Source organism: Arabidopsis lyrata, assembly GCF_000004255.2.
Source record: "Arabidopsis lyrata subsp. lyrata unplaced genomic scaffold ARALYscaffold_1, whole genome shotgun sequence".
NCBI lineage: Eukaryota > Viridiplantae > Streptophyta > Magnoliopsida > Brassicales > Brassicaceae > Arabidopsis > Arabidopsis lyrata.
Genome location: NW_003302555.1, coordinates 13,379,495 through 13,405,384, shown reverse-complemented (window position 1 = coordinate 13,405,384; position 25,890 = coordinate 13,379,495). Strand labels below are relative to the sequence as shown.

Genomic DNA, 25,890 nt, shown 5'->3' with positions numbered 1-25,890 from the left:
ACTGCATCTCGATATATTTACAATTTGCTAAACTTAGCTTTATTATATACAAAGCGAATTTGGACATTGTTTCCCTATCAAGAAAAGAGTCTTAATTACAAAGACGTTATTGGTCGAGAGTGTAAAGAAGTTCCCAAGTTGACAATAATCTGCTTAGTGCCTTTCCTTTTGTCTTTTCATTATCCTCGTATACTTCTTACATTAATTATTTTTCAAAAATTATTTTTTTATAATTAGTCTTCTAGAATTTCATGTTCTTACTTTACTTACCCAATAGCGATAGTTTCAAAGATTTCATTGGAAGGGAGGTTGAGTATTTGTTCCCAAATTTGAGTCTTTACTTGGAAGAAATTGTTTAGGCTTTAATAAATATTATAAAAGAAATGGTTCTGGACCGAGAAAAGTTATGGACCTAGGTTCATAACTTCTTTGTTACAAAAGATTGAATATGTTTACATTACTTTTATACATGAGTCGTATGTTTGGCTTGTCCTACATCGAATCCAAATTGGTCATTACCCATGATATCAACATGTTTTGATTCAAGAAGTTTTTTTTTCCCTTATTTTAGTTAATTTTGTATTTAAACGTCAACTATATATAAGCAGAAAGAGTTCGAACAAAAATGTTGTGGTTGGCGTAGTTTGAGTAAAGCATGCATTTTTTAGCCACGGTTGACTCAGTGTACTAGTGACCATCGGATTCCGCATTTGCCCACCAAAGATGATGTTGGTCTCGAACATGACCGATAATCTATTTTTCATGATGTGTCGTCCCAAAACGCTGGTTATTATACCTAAACAAATATAATTCGAGTGTTCGACTAATAGAGGGCAAATTTTGATATTCCAATAGTTAAGTGGCAGAATTGTAAAAAAAGAGAAAGAAAGAAGGGTAAAAGAGAGAGAACAGAACAGAACTAGGAAAGTACTAAATAGTCCAACCAAACAGTGCACTTGTCTTCCCTTGTCCGAAGGCAACTGTTTGATATTTTTCTCTAACTGGTAATAAAACTCTCCCATCTAGACTCTCTCTCCATTTCCCATTTTCTGCTAATTTTCTTTCACTTTCTCGGCTGATTTTCCTGGGAAAAATATTTATAACAAAAAACATCCTAAAACCGTACTCAAAAAATGAATGTTTTTATGTTATAACTTATATATATTTATATGACCATTTTGATATGATTATTATTGCAGATCTGTGGATCTTAACACTCTAATGCTTATAATGACGAGATCTAAGCATGAAAACAATACCAAAGGAAGAGAGAAGAATCTCATGACAAGAATCTGAAGAAAATTAAATTTGTTTTCTTTATCGCCGCCATTGTTGTTCTACAGTGAGCTTGGACAGTTGACACCTGTAATCCAAAGTGAGTTTTCTCTTAGCTTGTTGGTGATTTTTGAGGCAAACTCTTTTATTTATATTTAAAATTTTCTGCTTTATTTAATGAATCAAGATTCTTATTTTGTAAACTGCCATGTAATTTAGGGCAAAGCTTCTAGCAAGAACAAAATCATTAGTCTTGTTCTTCTTCTTCAGCTTAAAAATCTCTCCTTTTTAATTTCTGGGTATTTATTATTTTCAACAAAGCTCATAAAATCTTTAATAAATTCCTATATAGGTTTTATAGGTTTTTATATATTTAATTTAGGGTTTCTGAAAAAGGCTCTTAAGCTATAGGTCTATGAACATGAATAGACTTAGCAGATCTACAAATTTTTATTATTTTTTTCTGAATATAATTTAAAGATATTTCAGCCTTTTGAGTAATGACTTTAATCTTCTTCTTCAGGCTTTTTCCTTATCATAGCTCTGATAAAGTATGAGAGTAGTGTTTCAATGGAGGTTGACGAAGACGTTGAGGTACAAAAGCATCAAGAACAAAGCAGAAAGCTACAAAGATTCTCAGACGACAACTCTGGAATTATAATGAGGAATTGGAACAATCCATCGTCTCGTATCATTAGGGTTTCACGAGCTTCTGGTGGCAAAGATCGACATAGCAAAGTCTTAACTTCAAAAGGTTTAAGAGATCGAAGAATACGTCTCTCAGTTGCTACAGCAATCCAGTTCTATGATCTTCAAGATCGTCTTGGATTTGATCAACCAAGTAAAGCTGTTGAATGGTTAATCAATGCAGCGTCTGATTCAATCACTGATCTTCCTTTGATTAACACAAATTTTGATTATCTTGATGAGAACCAGAATCAGAATCAGAACCAGACCAAATCTGCTGGTAGTAGTGGAACATCTGAGAGTTCGTTGTTGTCTTTATCAAGGACAGAGATTCGTGGGAAAGCAAGAGAGAGAGCTAGAGAAAGAACAGCTAAAGAAAGAGATAAAGATTTGCAAAATGCTCAAAGCTCATTCACTCAGCTTCTCACCGGTGGTTTTGACCAACAACCGAGTAACCGGAATTGGACCGGTGGTTCTGATTGTTTCAACCCGGTTCAGCTGCAGATACCAAATTCATCCTCATCATCTCTTCATCAAGAGCCAATGAATCAGAATAATCACCCATTCTCCTTTGTACCTGATTACAACTTTGGAATCTCTTCTTCTTCTTCTGCCATTAATGGTGGTTACAGTAGTAGGGGGACCCTTCAGTCCAATTCACAATCTCTCTTTCTCAACAACAACAATATTACTCAAAGGTCATCGATATCTTCATCTTCTTCTTCCTCTTCTCCAATGGATAGTCAAAGCATTTCCTTTTTCATGGCTACACCTCCACCTCTTGACCACCATAACCACCAGCTTCCGGAGACTTTTGATGGCCGGTTATATCTTTATTACGGCGAAGGAAACCGGAACTCCGATGATAAAGGAAAGGATAAGAGATAGGAAACAAAATGGTTCCTTTCATCTCTCGCCAATCTTGGTTAGTATTTTTCTATCTTCAAGAACTTGAGTAATTGTTTTCTTTGAAAGAAGTGTATGGATTAGTTAAATGTAGTGATAGTACCATGTTGTTTGATTTGTTAAAATTTGGATTCTTGATTTCACAAAAGAAAGATATGGTTTATTGGGGCGTGGCATTGAGTCATATTTTGTTGGTTTCATAATTTCATTACATTTTTGTGTGTCTCGAAGTAATGACTTTAGGATTATATAATCAATGGCATGTGAATGAATTTGAAAAGAGGGCTTCATCGTCTGTTTGTCTCCTCATGTGTGGTCTATGTTGGGTTCCCTTCTTCCTCAGCATCACTTTGTTCCAATTTGTGATCATTACTTATTTTCTCTAAGGGTAGGTCATTTCATTAAATTTGTGTCCCATTTTGATGATTGTGATTTTTTTGATGTATTTATTTCATTCACATCATATATTCACCTAAACCTTTTGACTCCATATGCTTATGACTAAATCCATGTTCACCAAAAATTCATATTGTTTGAATTATAATTAGTTATGTATATTGGTATTGAAAGTTCTTGGTTTAGGAATCTATATGGAAATTTATTTTTATATGAAAAATGTAGTGAGTTGATGAACTGTTTATGGATAAGAAAGAGGTTAGTTAATATTTTAATAATTTGAATGAAAGAATCAACATTTTATAAAAGACTTTGCTATGAAGAAAGTTTTGTCCTTTATAGAATATTTTATTTTAGAGAGAAAGATGGGAAGTTGAGTGTTTTTTGCCTGGCAATATTGTTTTAAAACATTGGCCTCCTGAAGTGGCACCACATGCTATGTGTCGGAATCTAATTAACCCATCTCGTCATTGGTGTCCCATGAGATATTTCCCTTTACTCCGGAGCATCACTCACATTTTAGATCTCTTTCAATTCACATTACATTAGAACATTTTATTTTTGAGTATTTCTTTTATCTGAAATCTGAATTGGTCTTGGCTGATACACACAACTAATGGAGCTTGGTTGATTGAATCACTTCTTAAATTTTGTACTTTTTTTTTGTTTGAGACTATGAGCACTAAAAATTAAAGGAGCTTCTTTAATAACAAAATAGACTTTGGTATCCGCATTGCACTGATTTATAAAGGGTTGACTTGTTTCTAGTCATGAGGAATTGTAAGGCTGAGTAAAAATGAGTTTTTATAGTTATAATAATATCACCTCTCAAATTAGTTGACAATGTATTTTTGTGTGAAGAAAGATGATTATGATAACGGGGCTCATACTTTCATCAAGATATATGGTTGATGTATGAAAATGCTTCTTGGAATATATGCAGGAGAGGAAGTGTAAGTGAGGGAAGACGATGTTTGCATAGCCCTAAGCATATATTTGGATCCTCCATTTCAATCATAAGCCTGATTGATTGCATGTTCAGACCGCGAGGAGTTGTTTTTGTTTAGTGAGGAAATGTTTATGTAATGAATCATATATATGTCTCTATGTGTGTTCATGTTCATTGTCAAAAACTTTGTCCGAAACTCGGACCAATGTTTTCAGGTCATCCTCATTCTGTTGGCTGCATTGTATGTAGCCTTTTTTTGAGCTTCTAGGTAACAATTGGGGCAATTGACTGTTCTGGTTGAATTGTTAAAACAAGTAATACAGACTATAGGGTTCAGGATACTGGATATGCATTACGAGCTGAATCGGTAATCACAATTGATAATGAAAAATATAAGTCAAATAAGTATTGAGTGATAAACAAGAGCATATATCAAATTAGAGAGTATCCAAGGTAGATAAATGTCTCAAAGGTAGTTAGCTTCAAGAACAGAGTATCCAAGTATCAAGAAACAAAACATCAAAGTGTCGAAGTAAAGCTTAAAAATATTCATTACAGACTCTTTTGTAACATAATCCCTTACATGTTACGACGATTCCCATCCTGATATGCGTCTCTTTTAAACAAAGACAACACACATACTCTTGCTCATTCGCAGACTTCTTTTACAAGAGTGTATGTACAATGGTGTTCTTCTTCGGTTTCAGAGAACCTCCCTTAAGCATCCTCCATGCCTGCAGATTCGACGCACTCCTCATGACTGGCGAAGCAGTATGTGTCAAAAAGTCGAGAGATTTGCGGTTTTTGGCTTCAGGACATATGTGATCTCTCTGATCCCTTTCCTCCATTCTCCAACATATGTGGATTTGTTTGCTCCCACCATCTGCAAAATGTCTATGATTAACACTGTTAACACCTTCCACATGTATAATATAAATCTGAACCAGATATAAGACTCGAATATGTACGAAAGAGTTTTATTCGTTTTGGTCACAAACCAACCGCATCAGTAATATTGTTAAGCGGTAAAAGTATAGCAAAAGGAGAATCTAATATATGATCTCAGCTCAAGAAACATCAGCACCCAAACGAACGAAGAACATTATACTAAACCCCTCAGACTGTTTTTTGCATCATAAATGATAATCGAATTCAAATCATTGCTAATGCCACAAAGGGAAGCTAATTAAACATATAAAACAGAGCAGTATACAAAAACATAGAAGGGCATCTCCCAAAAACATATTATACCTGAAACCGGTCATAATGCGAAATCAGAACGAGTTCATCTCCAGGCAATAAGTCCGCCTCTTGATCAACATCTTCGCCGCAGTCCCATACGGTTCCTCAAATGCATCCGACAACCAAGAAGCATCACAAACTTCTTTCTTCGACTCACTCGGCCTAATAGCCACCAATGTCGCACCTTTCAACACCGTGCCATCAGGTAAATCCAATTGCGGAGCATACCACAACCTCATATTCAATGCAGGCACAAGCGTCCTCTTCGAAGCGGAAGAAGCCGATAAAGGAGTAACTCTAAGCTCTTCAAGCTGTTCTCTATTCATACACAAAACACCTTGTCCATCAGCATCAGAGAGAACCAAACGATCTAACGTCTTGTGCTCAGTGATGATCGGCTGAAGAAGATAATGCCGAGCTGAGGCGGCGATTAACGAGCTTATCGTCCAAACCACACGGAGTTTAAGTCCGCCATTAGTGTAAAACGATTCAGGTATGTTACCATTGTCTTCATCAACCGAATTCTCGAGATTCTTGACTTGATTCGAAAGAATCACCGAAGATGCACCAAGAATCATACAATTATCAAGCGTAGATCCAAAATCAGCTCTCCATTTCAGCAAAATACCATCCTCGATTCCTAATTCACCAGTCGGAAGTTCGATTCTCAGAAACCGAATCTCACCGAAGTTTTTCAATACCTGAGTCGGAGAGTGATGCGTAACGCCCATCTCACCGCCGATTTCATCGTTAATCGCTGAAAACGACGCATCAAACGACGAAGATGACGATGATCGCTTCGGTACTAGAAACTGCCCTAACGCTTGAAACGGTTTGAAAATTGGAGCAAAGACGAGACGAAACAAGGCGGAGAAGGAACCACCAGCACCGGCGGCGTCAGAAATCGACGCAGCGTTTAGAGAGAATCGACGATTCTCGTCAGAGGAAGACGAATCATCATCGGAGATAACACAATCAACACGAACGAGAACGTTCTCAACGAAAGGGACCAGAGAGTGAAATCTACGGGATACGATGCAGCAACGGCCGAGATCTTTGACGTCGGCGACTTTATCGAAGATTAAGAGGAGGAGAGAGTCAGGGAGGAGATCAAAGTGGTCGAAAGAGGTTAGAGATTGAGGCTCTGGGTGGATTCGAGACACTGGATCGGAGCGAAGAAGATAAGACATGGCTTTGAGAGATTTTTTCAGACAGTGAGATCTGAGGAAGGGAGAGAGAGAGGAGGAGACTCCATTGATGGATTGATTGGAGAAGATGAAGAGGTGTTGGCTCGTGATTGTTTTTGTCTTTTAGTGAGAGGAAAGAGAGAAGAGGTGTTTTATTAAATGAGAGATTTCATTTTTACTTGCTTTGTATTTGTATGATTTAATGTAATTAATTGTGGATTAGGATAGGTAAACTCTCTTAATTATTAAAATAGTTTCGAAATTACGTCGGTGTTTTACCAATTAGTACTATTTTAAGAAATCGTAAGTCCTCTTGATTATAAATTAATTTCGCAATTATGTAGGTGTTTTTCCAATTACTATATTTTTAAATTTTCGTAAGTTCTTATTTATATTTTGATATCTTAAAAATTAATTAAAAGTATGATATTGTGGAGTTGAACCTAATTTAATATTTAATAGAATCGCATTTTTTAATTTATTGTATTACAAAATTAATACTATAAATTATATTCTATCCGTTTTATATTACTTGTCGTTTTACGTTATTTCACACAAATTGAAAAAAACAATTAAAGTTATTGTTTTATCCCTAATTAATACATTATTTTGTTTGATATAAATAATTAATAAGCCTAAAAAGTATGGTTAAAACTGAAAAATCTATTCTAAATTTGTATTGTAAATATAAAACGACAAATAATATAAACAAATTTTAACTGTTACACGACAAGTAAAACGAAACGGAGAAAGTACTTTTAAAAAAAAATTGTTATTCAAGGAACTGAAGTTTAGTTTTAATGATTTTTCAGTTTATTCTTTTTCGTCATTACTATTTTTGTTTTCCGTAATTTAGCAAATCCGCAATATGAAAATTCAAAATTTGCTTGTACAAAACCAAATTTTACATAACTTAGCGGAAGCATAAATATGTCTTTCATGATTTTTGTTAGGTATATATTTAAATTTTAGTATATTTTAAAAATGTTTTAATAATTTATTGGATTTTTAATTTTAAAACTAATTTATTGGTTGGAGTTCAATGAGAGAGAAGGATAGTGTAGTGTTGTATTACTGTCTCCGTCATGAGTTGGTTTGGTACCAAGCTGTTTTCTTTCTAAATATGTATGCATTAGCAACACTAATTAGCAATAATTCAAAAAGGAAAAAGACAATAATTTCATATTGGTTATTGGTGAAACCAACCAAGACGTTTTCAATATTTAGATACTCAATTCTGTTCAAATTAGCATATGACACACATAATATAATAGTTTTGTTAGTACAACCATCGTATCATACTTAATTTAAAATATTGCGATTTTAGTAGTATAAATTTTGGTAAAATTATTTAAGTTAATTAACATTTTTGAAGTACTTTTTGTACACAAACATTTGTTTCAATAGTTCCTTACACATAATGACATTACATTTAAGACAAAAAGAGCTAAACTCATTAAGGTTCAATTCGGCAAAGATAGTATTTGCTTCAATTAGATCGGATCGTTTAGTTATACCAGATATAATATTTTCTAAATTTTTAGAAAAATTAAAATATCACAGTTCTGTGTTATATGGCAGAACGAGTTTGAGCCGATAGTAATACGAGACGGTGTACCATGACTGAAATCCTAAAATTAACAATCTTAAACACTAAACAAAAGAAACAATATTAACAACACAAATACAACTGAAAATTTAATTTTTAGTTATAAAAAACTGTGAGGACATCAGATTGTTTTCGTGTCATTGAATCTGTCCGGCCGACATTCGTAAACATGTTTGAAAAACGGTTAGAGACATGGGGGAAGAGAATCTGTGTTTGAGTTATGCATTGTGCTTGAGTTAGCACGTGATGCGGCAAGCGTAGTGGGTGTTAATGAACACTCGGAGAAAATGAAGAACCTCTATATACCAATTGGAATGCAGTTGTGCGGATCCAGAACAAATATTAACCTAGGGCACATATAAAACTTTTTATTATAATTAGAAAGTTTTTAGCATCTAATATATTTTAAAACATGAGTTTTCTAAAATCTGAAAAACTGCAACGAATATACTATTTGCATTGAAATTTATATTTTTTTAAATAAATAATGAAACAAAAATTTACAAAATTAAGTAAATATTTTTTTAATTATTTCAGAATGTAGATTATACTGGTTTACATTAGTGACTTAAAATCAATTTGTTATAAAATTAGTAAATTACTAAGGAATCATTGTGTTTTGGTATGTAAATTAAAGAAAGAAAAGAATTATAAAATACAACCAATAAAAAAAATAGAAAAACATGAAAGAAGTCCAAAAATGAAAAAGCAAAGTAAGTTTAGAGAATGGAACTCAGCAACTTTAACTTCTAAAAGGGGCACCAAACACCATTTGATCTAACAACTAATTATGAGTAGTATTAAAAGCTTTCATAGACAAAATTGCTCCTGAAACATGCCCTGTTTATTTGTGACACATGTGATGCATTACCAAAAGACTTGCAAAACAAAACTTACAAAAATTCTGAAGATTTTTTTTTTTTGAAAACTTATAAAACATCAAAAATTAAAAAAAGACCATTGGATCCAATTTTCCTTACAATTTATTTTTTCCCACGTAAGTATAATCTAACCATATGCAATTCATTTTTTAAAATACAAACATAAGTATCATAATTTCATTTCAAACAATCATCTATTACTCAAGAATTTAGGTTATTATAGTAGCCAACAACTGTTGCAGCCGGAGATTAACCACTCTGGCGACTACCAAATAAACACTTCAACATAATGTTTTTTGTTATATATTTATTTTATTTTTTAAATCCTTAAGATGTTACCAATTAGATATATTCTTTATCTTTGCACAAAAAAAAAAAAAGATATATTCTTTATCCAATATTTTTCAGCTCTGTCTTACCACTATTTTAATTCCTAACCTCACTCTAATTTCATCATGATCGGCAAACACAAACTTCTTGCAATGTTTAAAACGTTTGTCCTTAGTCTAATTCTTAATTGCATATTTTAATATCACACGTCTATATCAAACTTTATGCATGGAAACAAATCTATATACATAATAAGAGAATTGTCTCCCTATATAAGGTGTCCACATCATCATCCAAGTCATCATATTTTAATTTTGTGTGGACTCTACATATTTTATTTATTAAAACAAAAACACTAAAATTATAATTAATTCACAAATTTTGTAATTTATAATATTATATTTCATTAAACAAAAACAATAATTTAGAATAAATTAAATATTTAAAAATCAAAAAAAAAATTTATAAATCAAAATATGAAATTTTTGAATAGAGATTGGATAAATAAAAAATTAGATAATTGTATCTTAACATATAATGAGTAAATATTCCTAGATTACTAGAGATATGAAAAAGAAACTTATCATATATTTTAAGGATAAAACAATCATTTTTAAAAGTTACAATTATTTAGTAGAATAAAAAAAATAAGATTTAAAACACATACTAAATTTAAATGTTTTCAATGAATACAAAAAGTAATTCATTTCTAAAAAATAAAAATTAAAAATTAAAAATATTAAAAGTATATTTTTAATGTTAAAGTATCATTCATGTTACTGATTAAAAATAAGAACGATTGAGTACATTTTATTATTTATAATTATAATATAATATAAATAGTTATTCAGTGTTTTCTAAATTCAAAAGTCATCAGTTTTTTTTAAAATCAAATGAATACCTAAAAAAAGAAAACCTAAATATTGATCAGTGTTTATGAAATTTTACATAGATCGAAAAAAATTAAGGTGATTTGAAATAAAACAAAAACTATCCTAAACATCACAAATAAAATAATCTAATTAAAGAAGAAATTGTGTAATAATAATATTTGCGAATCTTATTTGGAAATTAGAATAGTAATGGTATATTGACGAGTTTTTAATTAGAAGTAAAAATAAGGATTAAAAATGTATTTTAAAATTATCATGATTTATATGAGTTCGTAAGTTACGAATTTTACGAAAATCAATATTAAGAATACTATACGGAATCATAATATATGTCAAATTATATATGTGAATTTGTTTTTTATATTTTTCAAAATTTGATGTTGAAATCCGCTGTTTGTGAATAAGAATGAGTCCATATATGAGATTTGTTGTCTATAGAGTAGTTTTACATGCACCAAACATGGACAAGAAAACCTTTATGACAAATATCATGCAACTTATAAAAAAAATTTGAGTATTGAAAGATATGAATGAGAAACTATATACGATCTATCTTGAGAACTAATTCATAGTCGAGTGGATGTCGAGAGACGAAGAGTGAATCATAGAAGATAACAAGAAAAATTATAGTGAAAAGTGTAAAAAAAATATTTACTACTATGGAAATATAATGAAAATGAGTAAAGTAAATTCTTTTAAAAATCAAATAATTCAAAGATTCGTATTGATAAAAAATTTAAATTAATCCCGCACATTGTGCGGGTATATAATCTAGTATATATAGTAATGTAAATGTATCTCTAAATAAGTGCTTAGTTATTAATCAATTATCAACCAAATCTACGACATTTTTGTGGGGATATTATAGTGTTTTTTAGCTAATGTCATAGTCATCCCTAGTGGACGTTTCTTGTATTGTCCATAAATATATAAGGCTCTACGTAAGTATATGCATATCCACATAGAACCATATTTTGCAATCTTGGCTTATAAGTCGCAATATATGGGTCTCCACCAAGTGACGAGTTGGTGCAAGTTGCATTTACATATTTTTTTTAATCATTATTGTTTGACGTTTATTATCTAAATGAGATTAGGTATATTCGTCAAAAAATCATGAGACAACTAGTCGATATTAAGTTAAGAATTAGTATAAAATTTTAATAAAATTGAGATTTATTTTCTTAATTTCTTAAAGTCAAATCTAAGACAGATAAATATAAGCATTTAAATTTATTCTCCAAGTGATATAACCTATCAAAATACAAATATTTGACCGGCCGGCCGTTTTTGATTTTTTTGTTTTGTTTTTGTTTTGTTTTTTCATCTACTTCAACCCTCGCCAATTTGATCTTACCCTTGTAAAATAAATATTGTTGTAAAATTCAAAAAAAATAAATATTGTTACTATGTTTTATCAGGTAATATATTATATCTTTTGCATTACAAATTATCCCCCAAAAATTTAAAAATTATGAATGATAAGTTATGATAAATTTAGGGGTGTCAAAATGGTTTAAAATTGATGGATCAATCCAAACCAATCCAACTCATGGATCTAATGAGTTGAAAATTTGGATATTAATGGATTAAATGGTTTAATGAGTTGGATTGAAATGGTTTGGTTTAAAATGGATTAATGGGTTATCCATAACCAAATAAATAAAAATTAAATAATTGAAATCAAATATGTAAACCAAATATAACCGAATTAAATAACTAAACCGATTTAAGTAAACCGAAATAAACATAATTTTCTTAAATCGCTTAATCATCGATCTCTCTCGGCGTCAAATCTCTCACTGTCGATCTCTCTCAATCTTATGGTTTCACCGGCAAATCCATCGACAATGTTAAACGACGAAGCCAACAACGCCGTTCACCGGCAAAGCCACTGACACTAGAATAATTGTATTAAAATTACAGTAAAATATATTAAAAAAAGAAATAACTTATAGAGAAAATGAAATAAACTAAGTTTGCTAAATTAAGATAAATACAAAATACATTTATTAGTAAGGAATTGTGGGAGTATTGATTTCTTTTTTGACAATCAAAAATATAGATGTGGGAGTATTGTTTAAAGTTTGGAGTTTGCGTAAATAACATTTTAACGTGAAAACATATCTTGTGATTGGAACAATGCGAGAAAATAATTGGTTGGAAAGATGCGCCAGATCATATTTGCTACACTCAATAATTATAGATACAGAAATGCAATTGCATTTTGCAGGTTTCTATCATTAATGAGGTCCTCATTAATTAATACATTTATAAAGAAACTTGATTACTAAATTTGATTTTGAGTAATGTCTTCGCATTGACCGTACGCTGCAATCCATTACCACGTTTTTGGGGTCCAATTTCACTTGCCATCTCCATCATAAACTAAAATAAAATGTTAGTCCAAAAAAAAAAAAAAAAAAAACTAAAATAAAATGTCAATTACATATGCAATTTATCTTGATAACATTTTTGACTGATATCTTATTTTGTTTTAAGAACGATTAAAATCGGATGGTGATTGTTGTATACATTATTTAAATTTATTATCAAGTTGCATTAGTTTATTGTACTCCCCTTAAAATATTGACAACAACATTTATTTTTATCAACTAATTTGGCTTAGATTACATTCACCGGAGACACGGCGTCGCATGTGTCCATGTGTCCTGTCTGTACCTTTCCCGGGAAATTCGTACGGAGATTCACCGCTTTACGCTTTCGTTTGCTTTTAAATTAATCTAAATCATAGAAGCAAATTGTGTATTCCTCACTCTAAATTTAAACGAAACCTCTTGATTTGCTTACAAAATTTTAAGTACATGTTACTAAGAGTTTGAATGGTTATGGTGGTTGGGACGGACAAATCTGTTTGTAGATTGAACTGTTTTTTTGTTTATTATTCATAATTTGTAGTATCTATTGGTGGAGACAGAAAAATAGAAAAAAAAAATTGTGCATACGTACTAACCACTTTTACATATTATGAACTTGGTTCACGATGGAGTGTTGAAAAATGGTCTAATTCACTAATAGTCCACTTCGCTAGCAACATTTATTCAAACCCTAAATGTAAAACGAAAACATGCTATGTGTAGAAAGTAAAATGTTCAAAAAATACTATTCACTGGTTGTCCCCAATATATAATACTTTTGTGGTCCGTTATGTATATGCAGAACTTTTGAAACATTTATAGCTTTGTCTCAAGCCTGTCTTTTTGTTTTCCTTCTTTAGTTTTCGCTGAATCACATATCTATTTTTCATTTTTCTCCGTTACTTGGAGCCTTGAAAAGTGAATGCTTTGAAAACTAGCTTTTGGACTTTTACTAGTCTTCTACAATTATTTCAACATTTCAAGAAGATTCGACATAATTATACGTACCAACCACAACTAATGGACTTATACACTTACATAAATCAGGAGATGTGTTACATTTCTGAGTCACCTCCCATGACATTTTGACTTTGAATATTTATCGGAAAAAGCTCATAAGTCATAACCAAATTCTAACGACATCTTTCTGCCATCATTAATTTAACTTTGTTAGTGATTATTTTGTGGTCCTTTAGTTATAGAAAAGTTAATAAAAATCCAATTCGAATATAATTTCATCGTTCCTCATTGGCGCATTATCTTCGAGTCATTTTCATATCTTCAGCATTTTGTTTCCAAACACATTTATCACGATCATCATTAATTATTGATATGCATAATAATGTAACAACAAACGCATTAATGTCGAGAATTCTTTTTAATAGTACTCCATCTTTTTCATAAAATTAAAACGGGAAAAATGTCATTTAAATCATCGGTTTACTATTTTCTTTGGTTTAAAACATGAATTTTAGAGTAGGTGATTTAAATCCTCATTTTATGTAGATCTGATGATTTAAATCCTCAATTTTATGTTGACTTTCAATTTAATCACGAATTCTCGTTGACTAAGCCAATTGAAGCACATTGTTAATTAGCTAAACAGAGCAATCGAACGAAGAGAAAGATGGAAACTATGTTGGTGTAGAAAAAAAATTATGTGATAGCTTCGAAGTACCAATTATGTGATGACTTCGTCTTATTGATCCGTTTAGCCAGTTAGCGATGTGCCTCAATTGGCTTTATTAATGAGAAATCATGATTAAAAATGAAAATCAACATAAAATTAAGGATTTAAATCACCAGGTCTAGAATTCATGATTTAAACCAACAAAAATTGTAAAGTGATGATTTAAATGACATTTTTCTCAAATTAAAACCTACTTTCATCATATACTTCTCTTACGAATTCACTTCTATCCTTATTGGAGTATTCATGGGCCTTACGTCTAAAGGCCCATAACAAACCGATTAAAAAGCAAAAAAGTTTTACCCATCAAAAACATTGAAATGGTTTCAAATATCTCGCAAGATCCATTGAAAAGGAGGAATCTGATTATATGAACCTAGTGCACAAAAAAAAAAAAAAAAAGATTATATGAACCTCATTTTGGTATAATCGATTTTGCAATTTATTACAACCCCAAAATTCTGAATGTTTTAGTCTATATATTCTCATCGACTTGGATACTAGAACAAATTAATTTAATTCCTTCATGCAGCGGTATTGTCCATGTTTATTCCCTAACTTTAATTTTATAAACGAGTTTAAATTAATCTAGTTCTTCTTTTCAAATCTATACACATGGATGTAACATAAGTAATCGATATTATAATGTTTTTTTTTTCCCATAAGGCGTTTATATAGACTTTTCTTACAACGGACCACTACTTCAGTTACCTTTTCACATTCTTATATTAATTTACACTGACGACTGCAAAAAAAAAGTCATCTCATCACCAAGTTTTGAAAACAGTACTCTAGTCTATACTAACAAAACTTTAAAAAGAATTCTAACTAAATTAATTATATACTACTAGGAGCAATTCAAATCAAGTAGACGAAACTCGTGATGATTGTGATCTGATCTGTCTATTGAACCGTTGGATGAATTCTTCGACTCGTTTGTTTAACTCCTCGTTGGACAATTTTGAAAACTCTTCAGATTCTTCTTTAACATTTTCCCACTTCTCCGGAATAACCATCCTTGTCGAGCAATCTGATTTCCTTCGACCATAACTTTTACGTTTGGTCGTCTCTGTACCTTCGCTGAGCCTCTTTCTCCGTGGCTTATCTGATCTACTTCGCCCGTACGGTTTATTAGGGTTCACATGGTTTCTTGCGTCACAAGCTTCTTCGCTAGCAACAGTTTGATCTGTAACCTGTTTGAAATTCTCGATAGCTAAAACGTCTCTCGGTTTCTCCTCGTTCACCACTGTCACTATTTTCTCGGGAGGATAAACGTAAACGATCTCTTTCACCATCGGTACTCCTTCTTCTTCTTCTTTAGGGTTCTTGATTTTTGCATCTCTAAGGTTTTCTCTCTGTCTTGAAACGGGAATCGGAGAGTAGTAATCAGCACGGCTTCTCATCGTTGCGGTGGCGGCTTTGTATTCACTGTAAAAGTCGTGACTCTCTTTATCAGAGAAGGCACCATAATCGGCGGCGATTATGAGGATGAGAGTATTGGAGATGAAGAACAAGACCTTTGTGTCTTTGAAGACCGAAGATGGTGATACTTCGAAAACGTAAAAGATCATAATGTATGTGAAGATCGATAAGAAGATGGTAAGCATCGAAGAAGTGTAATAACGTCGTTTCTTTGGCTTGTAAGGCTCGAACTTTGGGTTCTCGATCATGTACGAGGGCATTTCTGTCATTTTCACGTGCCAAGGAGGAAATGAGAGATTGAGAGATAGTGATGAAGAGTTAATGTGGCTGTGTTAATCTTTAGAGGTGTTGTAGCCTTTATATAGGAGGTTCTTGGATTGAATCATTGAGTTCCGGAAATGTCGAAATTACCCTTGAAATATATATTATTGTATTGATAGAGTTTTGACACGATTCTAGATTTTGACGCGTCATGGTGATTTACGTGGAAACTAATGGGCTCTCGTATTTGAAACATCCTGGTAGGTGCCCGGCAATTCATATTTAGTAATTAATATAGGATACATATCTTGTCTACCTGAGAAATTACATTGTATAAGAAAATGTTATGCTAAGATACAAAAAACTTAATTAATTCGGGAAACATAGTTTGTCAAGGCATCGATCACGCTCGAGCATTGGTACAGCAGAGTTTCGACACATCATCATTAGACAACAACACAATCAGATATATCAGTATAGCAGTATAGATCTAGATGTTGTGGAACTGAAATACCTATCATGATTTGATTTCTATGAAAACAGTCAAACACTAATCGCTTCTTCATTAAAATAAAATAAAAATAAATATATGAAATCAGAAATCAGTACGAAAGAGTAACCGGACTATAGATAATATTTTAGTTTCTTATTGTCATACACATTTATTCATAGATATGTATGCGTGATAGCTAACTATTCTTCCACGTACTACACGTCAAATGAATTACCCATTTTTAATATTGACTCATCTTGTGATTCACTATTACTTTACGAATAAAATATATGGAAATCTGGTTCAATGGGATATATATCGTACCTTTCGATGATACTATCGTACCATATGATAGGTTGTTTTTATTACAAGTTTTGGTGAAAAATTGAAAAGATTAATTATCTTCTAAACACATATATACTTCCAAACAAACTTATTAACAAAAAAATATATTTTTTTTTGTATTTTTTATTTGGAAAGTTTTACCTGATTTACTGAAAAATAATTCTAAGAAAAAAATAAATTATTTATTATAAATAAATTCACCTCAGGAGTTTCCAAAAAAAAAAACCTTCCACCTTAGCGCTTTTAGCATTAAATATTGCTAATCCAATTTTTCGACTAACATCTTGACTTTTATTTTCTGAACTTTGGTATATCAGTCACTTTTGCTAGATTATTGAGTTAGTAATGAATGAATTTCTTATTACTCTAACCAACTTTTACTTAGTAGACTTTTCCAATAGTTCTTATCTAAGAAATGGAAACTTGAAGTTATTAGAAAGCATAGTGACACAGGATTAGAGAGATCTGGACTATGGCATGATTGATGTTTCGACTTCTCCGGCGAATAAATTTATTGTCCGTAGCTGATTCGGTTGTTTATGTTTTGGTCTAGGCAATTAAGTAATTAAGTAATAACCTTAGTATATTTGCAGATAATTTCGAGGCAATTTGTTGTTCATCTCTAAAATTAGTTGACGACCGAAAACTTAAGTATTTTGTTAGTTACCACAAGTTTAAGATAGTAGAACGCAATGTATAACACTAGCCACGTTGCAACTGCATCAGCAAGTTGGTTTGTCTTTTAGTAGTCCTATATATTTCAGTTCAATTTCTAGTCATCACCTTAGTCTTCCTTATAATTATTACTATAATAAGATATTTTCAATTAAGTCATTGTTTTATCATTTATGATTGACGTGGTAACGAAACGCATAATCTTCCATACAAATATTCTTCATATATATCATGTGACGGCTAATCATTGTTGTTTTATTGTTGTTTATGACCTATGTAAATATTTATAAAGTCTCCATAAGGAAACTAGAGGTTAAAATTGGTACTAAGAACATAAAATTGATGTCTTAAATTTGAGCTCCGACGGAAAAACCGAAGAATTTCTAGAACAGTAACATCGTGTATCCCTTGATTGATGATATAAGAGACTAACCACTTTATTAGATTTTATGCGATACCATAAACAAAACTATTTATCCATACATAAAATTAAAAATAGTTGCTAGTAATTTTCTAGGAAAGTAACTTCTCGTTGAACTGTCTTCTAACAATAAACAATAAATAAGTATTTTGTCGGAATTCATTTAGTGTTGTGATAAAGGGACTTCTGACGATAGTCTCCAGTTCACATTCTAAGGTAGGATAATTTGGTCTACCAACTTAAAGACATTCTGACAGTCTCTAGTTCACATTATGTAGTAATATCCCTAAAAGTTGTACGTTGGCTCTATATATGTTATAAAAGGTCCTTTTCATATATAGTCTCTAGTTCACATTTTAAGATACGTAAAGTTTCTAGTGCTTTTGTCTCAACCATTACGTTGTAATATCTGTAAAACTTGTAAGTTGGGTCTAAGCTAAATCATACATACGGTTTAACCAAAAAATTAGAGTATTTTACATTCCATCGAAATTTCTGCAATATTAAAGAAGAGGTTTGAATTGAAATTTAGAATCGAGTTATTTTTTATGATGCCTAGTGACCTACGATATTTATTAGTTTTCATTAACAAATTTATAACACATGAATCTACTATATATATCTTAGAATAATATAGTGTCAAGACTCAAGAAAACATCTACATGAGGAAACTTTTTTTTATTTTAGTTTAGCAGTGAGTAATTAATTTAGCTCACAACCATCTTTTTAACTCATTAAAAAAAAAACTCTTTTCAATACTCCGTTTCATATTATGTAATGTTATATATATATATATATATTTATTCAAAAATTAAAGTTTTGTTTTTAAATTGAGTTTTCTGGCTATTTAGATTTTGAGCGTATTTTATTATTGGATAAATTGTTTTAAATCAAGTATTGAATTATGTTATAAATATAAACAAAAGCAAAAAATAATACTCCCTCCGTTTCACAAAGAGTGTCGTTTTAAGGTTTTATTTTTGTTTCACAAAGAGTGTCGTTTTAGGTTTTCAATGCAAAATTTAATGATTTTTTATGTTTTATGACTATTAGTATTCTGCAGATTGTTTTACTATTAGGCAGATTGTGTTTAAGTATATAGGTAATGATGTTTTTGTTTAGAAAAAACAAAAAATTTAATGTTTTCTTAATCTGTGTGCAAAACTCTAAAACGACACTCTTTGTGAAACAGAGGGAGTAACAATTTAATTTAACTAAAGATTTGATCATCACTAGCTACAAATCGATGTCATGCATTTATTACGAATTGATCACAGATTTCGTAACATTTCACAAACTTAGAATTGTAGCAGTAACTCCAATACATATTGATCAATTGGTAATTGATTTGATGAAATTCAACTACAAAAATGAGATATAGTCTTATTTACGATCTATAACTATAAACACTAGGACTCATGACCCCCGCGATATCGCGGGAGAATATATTTCAAAAATCATTTAAAAAAATATGAAACGAAAAAACCATAATGAATTGTAATAATTTTGAATTTTTTTAATAACAAATCAATATATATTTTGAAAAAATTATGATAAAGAAAACCCTCACAAGCATTTATTAAGTATATTAATATTAGAAAAACAATAATTTGTAACTAAAAAACTATTCTCAAGTGCAAAAAGCATAAACTAATAAACCAAATATTAAAATGGTTTGATAAATAAGCCAAAAAGTTCAACGTCAAATAAACCAAATGCTATATTGTTAAATTAAACGGTAACAACAATTCATTTAAATATATTTTAGTATGTTGGTAACAACAATTCATTTAAATATATTTTAGTATGTAAATATTTTTTAAAAATATGACGTACTTATCCGAGAAACGCAACCGTAGATATCAAATATTCCAAAACTGCAACGGTTCGTCAATTATACCAAATGTTGCAATAGTTCATCAAATATACTAAAGATAATAATGGTTCGTAACACAAAACCAAAAGTTGCAATAATTCGTCAAATAATCCAAATGTTGAAACAGTTCAATTAAATAGTTATAATCTCATTTAAATACATTTTAGTAATTAAAAATTAAGAATTTAAATAATAATTTATGAAAAGTTACACCGAGAGGCGGTAGATAATTAAATGTTATAGCTATTTATAAAATAAACCAAAAATTGCAATTGTTCGTGAAATAAACTAAATATATAAACCAAAGGTTACAATTGTTCGTAAAATAAACTAAATATTGCAATGATTCGAATAAGCGGTTTCAACTGTTTATGAAGAGTTACAATAAAAAACGCAACCGTAGAAAACATTCAGAATGCAATTTATAAAAAAAAAACATAACTGTAAAATATATATTTTAATTAATAAAAACATTAACGAAAAGTTGCGATAAAAAGACGCAACCGTTCAGATGTGCAAATGGTATTTATTAGATTGCTATTATATATAGATTACCTCCAGTTGACAAAAAAAAAACACACATAACTGGTAACTGATTTTGATATATAACTGTGAAAAATACAAATGTTGGACTTCGTCTTTAGGTTTTGGACTAAACCTATCTTTGATAATATCTAACTTATTCTATATAGAGTCGAAGTGCCCTTAACCCAAGAATTAGCTCCGTCGTGGAAGAAAGTTTTCAAATTCTAAAGTCGAATGGTCTAGACGCGATTAAGGTATCATAAAACGTCCCTAAAAATATAAATAATAATATGCATACAGATGATCATGAACCGATCTATCTTTGTCAATAAAGATGATTCTCGAATGAGAAAGAAGAAACATCAAAACAAGCTGCATTTATAGCTTGTGTTCTTGGTTGTGATTATGTTCCACTTTCTCGGAGCACGTGAGTAGTTCATTCTCAATCGATCAATCCTTTATCCACCATACCATTTTCATCTTTCATAATCAAAGCTCCATTTTTCTTGGTCTTATCTCCATTACACAAATCACAAATTCAATAAAATATTGAAAGAGCAACTTGGATGAGTTTAAGATAAAGAACAAAAACAATTTGTTGGCACAAAATCTATTTGTAGCAACATTTTATGGAAACGGATTTGAAACAAAATGTTTTTGATTTTGTGTATGTGTATTTTTGAAAATATTATCGGGTATGGCACGTATTTGAGATATTGTTTGAAGATAAAACATAATGGCTTGGAAATGATAGACTTTTAATTTATCAAAATATGATAGAATTTTAAGAAATATTTATCTAATGCCATTAATAACTTTTTTTTTGTTTTCCAAGAGAAGAGTGGAACACAAAACTCATATAAGAGAATTAGGTTTTTAAGACTTATAAAAAAAGACTTTAGAATATGAGAAAGAATTGGATATCTTTAGAATAGGCTTGTAGCCATTTGGCTCTTTTAATGAAAACAAAATATGTATAGAAATTCGGCTAAAGAGAAAAGGAGATAAGAAGTCACTACAAGAAAATTGTGATATTGCAACATAGAAAATTATTGCAATAAATCAATATATCGTTGCGAATAATAGAATTGCAACAAAATTACGACCAACTGCATCTCGTTGCTGATTGAGCGTTGCAAATTCATGTTCGTCGTACATACGTTACAAAATTTGCAATGAATTAATTTCTCGCTAAATATGTTGTATTAATGCAACAACATTTTTGTAATAAATTGGTCGTAAAATTACAACGTATGTTTGCAACTTTGAATTATCGTAAATCATTGTCATGGAAAACGTATAGCAAATAACCGTAGCAAATTTATGATAACTAATTTGCTAGATACCTTCGTTGCATAAATTTTGTTATGATGACCAAAACAAAATTCATCGTAAGTATTGTCACATACAACTAATATTTAGCATTGTTATGACAATGTATGGTCATAGTTCTTTTGTGAATCAGATGATCGACATATATTTTCATTAACTTTGTTACATTTTCTATCTTACACATGAATTATTACGAATTTATAATAATGAATCAATATAAAATTTCTATAATTGAAAAAATATAATAACACAAGTTTGAATAATAAAATAAAATAAATAAATGAGCAGCAACATCCAACAGATTATAAATACCAAAATACTTAAAAACTCAAAAGATAAATAGAAACCAAAATAAAATAATAAAAGAAATATATCGTTAAAAGAAAACTAATGATCTCTATCATATCCAATACTTCAAGTTTTGTGATCGTTCCTTACTTCCTTGATTTCTGCAATATTTTGAAAGATCTTCTCCAACCAATGGATCGTTAAATGTCATATGATTCATCTAAATTTTTTTACTAAAAGAAAAAAGTTAACACTAAACTAAAGGAAACTCATACAACATTATAAATAAAACACATCCAAAATCTAATCAAATGATCCATGGTATATTAAATCAAATAAAAATACAATATATACAATTTCAAAAGTAGGTATTGCTTTTGTCACCTTAGTTATGGAAAGAGGGTACACAATAATGATGAACTAAGGGCTTGACTGGTTTAAACGCAGCGGTTGCGGTTGCGGTTGTGGGAGTTTGCGGAAGCGGGCGGTTGCGGTTTCAAGCGTTATTTAGCGTTTTGACCGACTGGTTTAGCGGTTAAAAATGGGTGCGTTTGCGGGAGATTTACGACTGGTTGATCAGCGGGTACGATAGCGGTTAAACCAAAGTTTACCAAAATAAATTTAATATATGATTATAAAAAATTATAAAACACCAGAAACTAATTATGAAAAGTATAAAATTTTAAACATGATTAATGATTAAAAACCATAAATAATTATTCAAATAAATTTTTATATTGAAAACAAAAATAATTATTAATATTAGAAAATTAAAGTTAGATAATTATTATTTTTTTATAATTAACGTGAATATAAATAAGACATGATAATATATATTTTAATTTATTTATTTTCTTTTTTAGTTTCCTTCCTTTTTTAGACCAACCGCAACCGCCCGCAACCGCAAACGCTTACGGGAAGGAGCTTTTGAAATCCAGCGATTTCGAACGGTTCGAAGCGGTGTGGAGCAGTTTCGATGATTGGTACCAACCGCTAACAACCGCAACCGACCGCTAACAACCGCTAGGCGGGTGCTAGCGGGAGAACCAATCAAGCCCTAAGAAATGCATCTGATCAATCTCCAATGTCCATATGGTTCACTTTTCCAGCTTTTTCCACTTCCATTAGTCAAATTCTCTCCACCGATGCCATATAAACAATAAAACGACCAAACAATTAAAGGATAAATCGCCAATCCAATACACAACAAACTTTATAAGCTTTTAATAAGAATCATTATCAATATTCTGACAATGAAAACTACCGGAAAATGAGAAAGGGTGTTGGAGAAAGTGGTTCAAAAAGCAAATCGGTTATGACATCGATCGGAGGATACGCCGTTCTTGAGTATCTTGCCGCCGTTCATGGTGGTGTCTTATACCTAACAATAACAATGTCTTATTCTAACTAAGAAGTCTAATCTACGGAAGCTTAATTTTTTGTTGGGCTTGCTAGCTAGTGTAGGAAACTCAAGCTTTTATCTTAGCTTCGATGAATTTGATGGCTTAGAAAGTTGTTAAGATACCATTACCTAATCATAAGATTTTAAGATCTTATTTTCTAAGTAAAATGGAAAAAGGCATATACATATATATAACAATAAAACGATATAATATCTAATTTGTTAAGAGAATCATATCCCAAAATCTGGAGTTATACAATGATTTGACGTCAATGAAAAAAAAAATGCCAAATTATCACATCTTTGAGCTCATTGACCCTAAAAATTAACTGAATCACCTATAGTTTAATTATGTTTTGCTATTAAGTGAGCTACAAAGATTCGATAATGTAGTTTCAAAGTTTGTGTATAAAGTAAATGTTGCAAAAGTGTTACTTAAATTATTGCAAATATAGTTACAAATCATGTGTCACATACTTGTACTATAATTTTCTTGCAAAAAAATAATGAATCACTATCGTTAGATGTTTCTCGTAAAATTTGCAAGAAAGTTTATACACGTTGTAAAAAAATTGCAAATTAGTAACGAAAATTTCCTACAAAAATATGTGTCATAATTTTACAATGAATTTACATGGTATTAAATGCATGGGTTTCTCTTCAGCAAAGATAATGGTATATATGTCCTAAAACCTTCAAATTTAGTGAAAGATTGGCATAAGGTTTTAAAAAACTAATCGCGATAAGATATCTCATTAATTAAGATTTTTTAATCTAATAATTTCATATATTAAGATTCTTGTAAAAATGAAGAAAGATAATAACATATGAAAATAAGATAAATGTAAAAAAAATTAAATTAAAATTTACAAAAATAATCTTCATTATTAGTCGTACTAAATTTCGAAGTATTTGAGCTTTGACCACGGTTAATAGCCATCTCACTTATCAATGTTTAAAATTTTTATGAATTTATAAAAAAAATATGTTGATAAATAGGAGAAAACATTAACAGTATACTGAAGCAAAAGACATATAAATACGTTAATGTAATATCTAAGAACCCTAAAAGATAAAGAGTAGATATCTAAAAAAAACCATTGTTTACATATGTTAGATTATTTCTATAAAAGAAATGGCAAATTATCTATTTACTTAATTAGATTACGATGAAAATTTAATTAAATGGATTGTTTTTTTTGTAAGATAGATATCGGCAGAAAAGGAAAATCTTAGAACCTTTCACCGCCTCTACGGTTCTTATAAATACTTTGATAAGATTATTATATCAGTTCAAATCGATATATGTTGCTTCATATTAGCATGATAGTTCATTGAGAATAATAACTGATGGTTACGTTCAATCGCATATTGGATGTGTGTGGAAGTCAATACGTGAATCGATGCATGAAAATTTGGAGAATGTTATAACTGACATACATGTAATTTTGTGTCTTTTGTGTAATTTACACTATAGTCTATAGACATTCGTCACGGATCAAAGTACAAGATCAAAAAGTTGAAGCCCATTTTTAGAAGAGGTAAGCTTGCATACATCATTACATCCCATTTATATTCGTTAGATTGTTTGGTGTGTTTTTTTATTTAGATACAAATCTATCTTTTGAAATTTAGTTTTTTTTTTTTTTTTTTTTTTTTTTTTTTTGCTATGAATGTTAATATCATTAGAAAATAAAATGTTGAGGTAATCTTGGCAAATGTTGAAATTTAGTTTTAGGCTATTAAATGGTTTAATACATGGAATGGACATGTAATCTTTTATTTTTTGTTTGCCATTAATCTGTTTTGGTTATTATATATTTTATTAAGATTTTTCTGTTGCATATCAGTGACTATCTAAAAAAGATAATTAAATTTGATAGCATCTTCTACATTCGTAGGCTATTGTCGACTTCTATTGTGTTTTTTCTTTCCGTTGTTTGTGTATTAAATATTTTCTAATAGTTTCCTATGTTTTTATAATTTTGTAATAATCATATCATTTGTATTAAAGATTTGGTAGATCGAGACATAGAATCATCTCCTAAATGTGAATATTTTTATTTAAAATATTTGTTGTGCCATTCATGGGCCTTAAACGTTTAAAGGCCCATAAACAGCAACGACCCAAATTTTGTTTACAAGTTCTAACGGATTGAAATTGAACCAATACCCCTCAAACATCATAGGTATCTGGTTGTGTTGATCGTTTGAGGTGTAGTAGCCTTTATATAGAGAGGGTTCATGGATATGAATCATTGAGTTTACGAAATATCAAAATTTCCCTTGAAATATATATTATTGTATTGATGGAGTTACGACACGATTCAAGATTTGTCGCGTCATGGACTCATGGTGATTTACGTGGAAACTAAAGGGCTCTCGTTTTTGAAACATCTTGGTAGGTGCCCGGCAATTCATATAGGA

The 25,890-nt window shown here is 30.5% G+C and overlaps 3 protein-coding genes across 4 annotated transcripts; 1 reads left to right on the top strand and 2 right to left on the bottom strand.

The window, feature by feature from the left end:
- Nucleotides 1-884: 884 nt before the first annotated feature.
- LOC9326921 (transcription factor TCP24) lies at nt 885-4,554 on the top strand. Its single transcript, XM_021011747.1, has 4 exons — nt 885-1,004; nt 1,200-1,375; nt 1,799-2,887; nt 4,208-4,554. Exon 3 carries the CDS (start codon nt 1,846-1,848, stop codon nt 2,848-2,850), a length of 1,005 nt encoding a protein of 334 aa, XP_020867406.1. The 5' UTR covers nt 885-1,004; nt 1,200-1,375; nt 1,799-1,845; the 3' UTR covers nt 2,851-2,887; nt 4,208-4,554.
- An 89-nt stretch (nt 4,555-4,643) lies between these two features.
- Nucleotides 4,644-6,788, bottom strand: LOC9326920 (F-box protein At1g30200). Of its 2 annotated transcripts, none has more exons than XM_021011745.1 (2): nt 5,465-6,788; nt 4,644-5,107 (listed from the first exon to the last, which is right to left on the bottom strand). In XM_021011745.1, exon 1 carries the CDS (start codon nt 6,643-6,645, stop codon nt 5,488-5,490), a length of 1,158 nt encoding a protein of 385 aa, XP_020867404.1. In that variant the 5' UTR covers nt 6,646-6,788; the 3' UTR covers nt 4,644-5,107; nt 5,465-5,487. The 2 variants fall into 2 exon arrangements, with proteins under 2 accessions (XP_020867404.1, XP_020867405.1); XM_021011746.1 differs by having other exon boundaries at nt 4,644-5,096.
- An 8,277-nt stretch (nt 6,789-15,065) lies between these two features.
- LOC9326919 lies at nt 15,066-16,906 on the bottom strand. The gene has a single exon (XM_002890811.2). It carries the CDS (start codon nt 16,112-16,114, stop codon nt 15,287-15,289), a length of 828 nt encoding a protein of 275 aa, XP_002890857.1. The 5' UTR covers nt 16,115-16,906; the 3' UTR covers nt 15,066-15,286.
- Between the last annotated feature and the right edge of the window lie 8,984 nt (nt 16,907-25,890).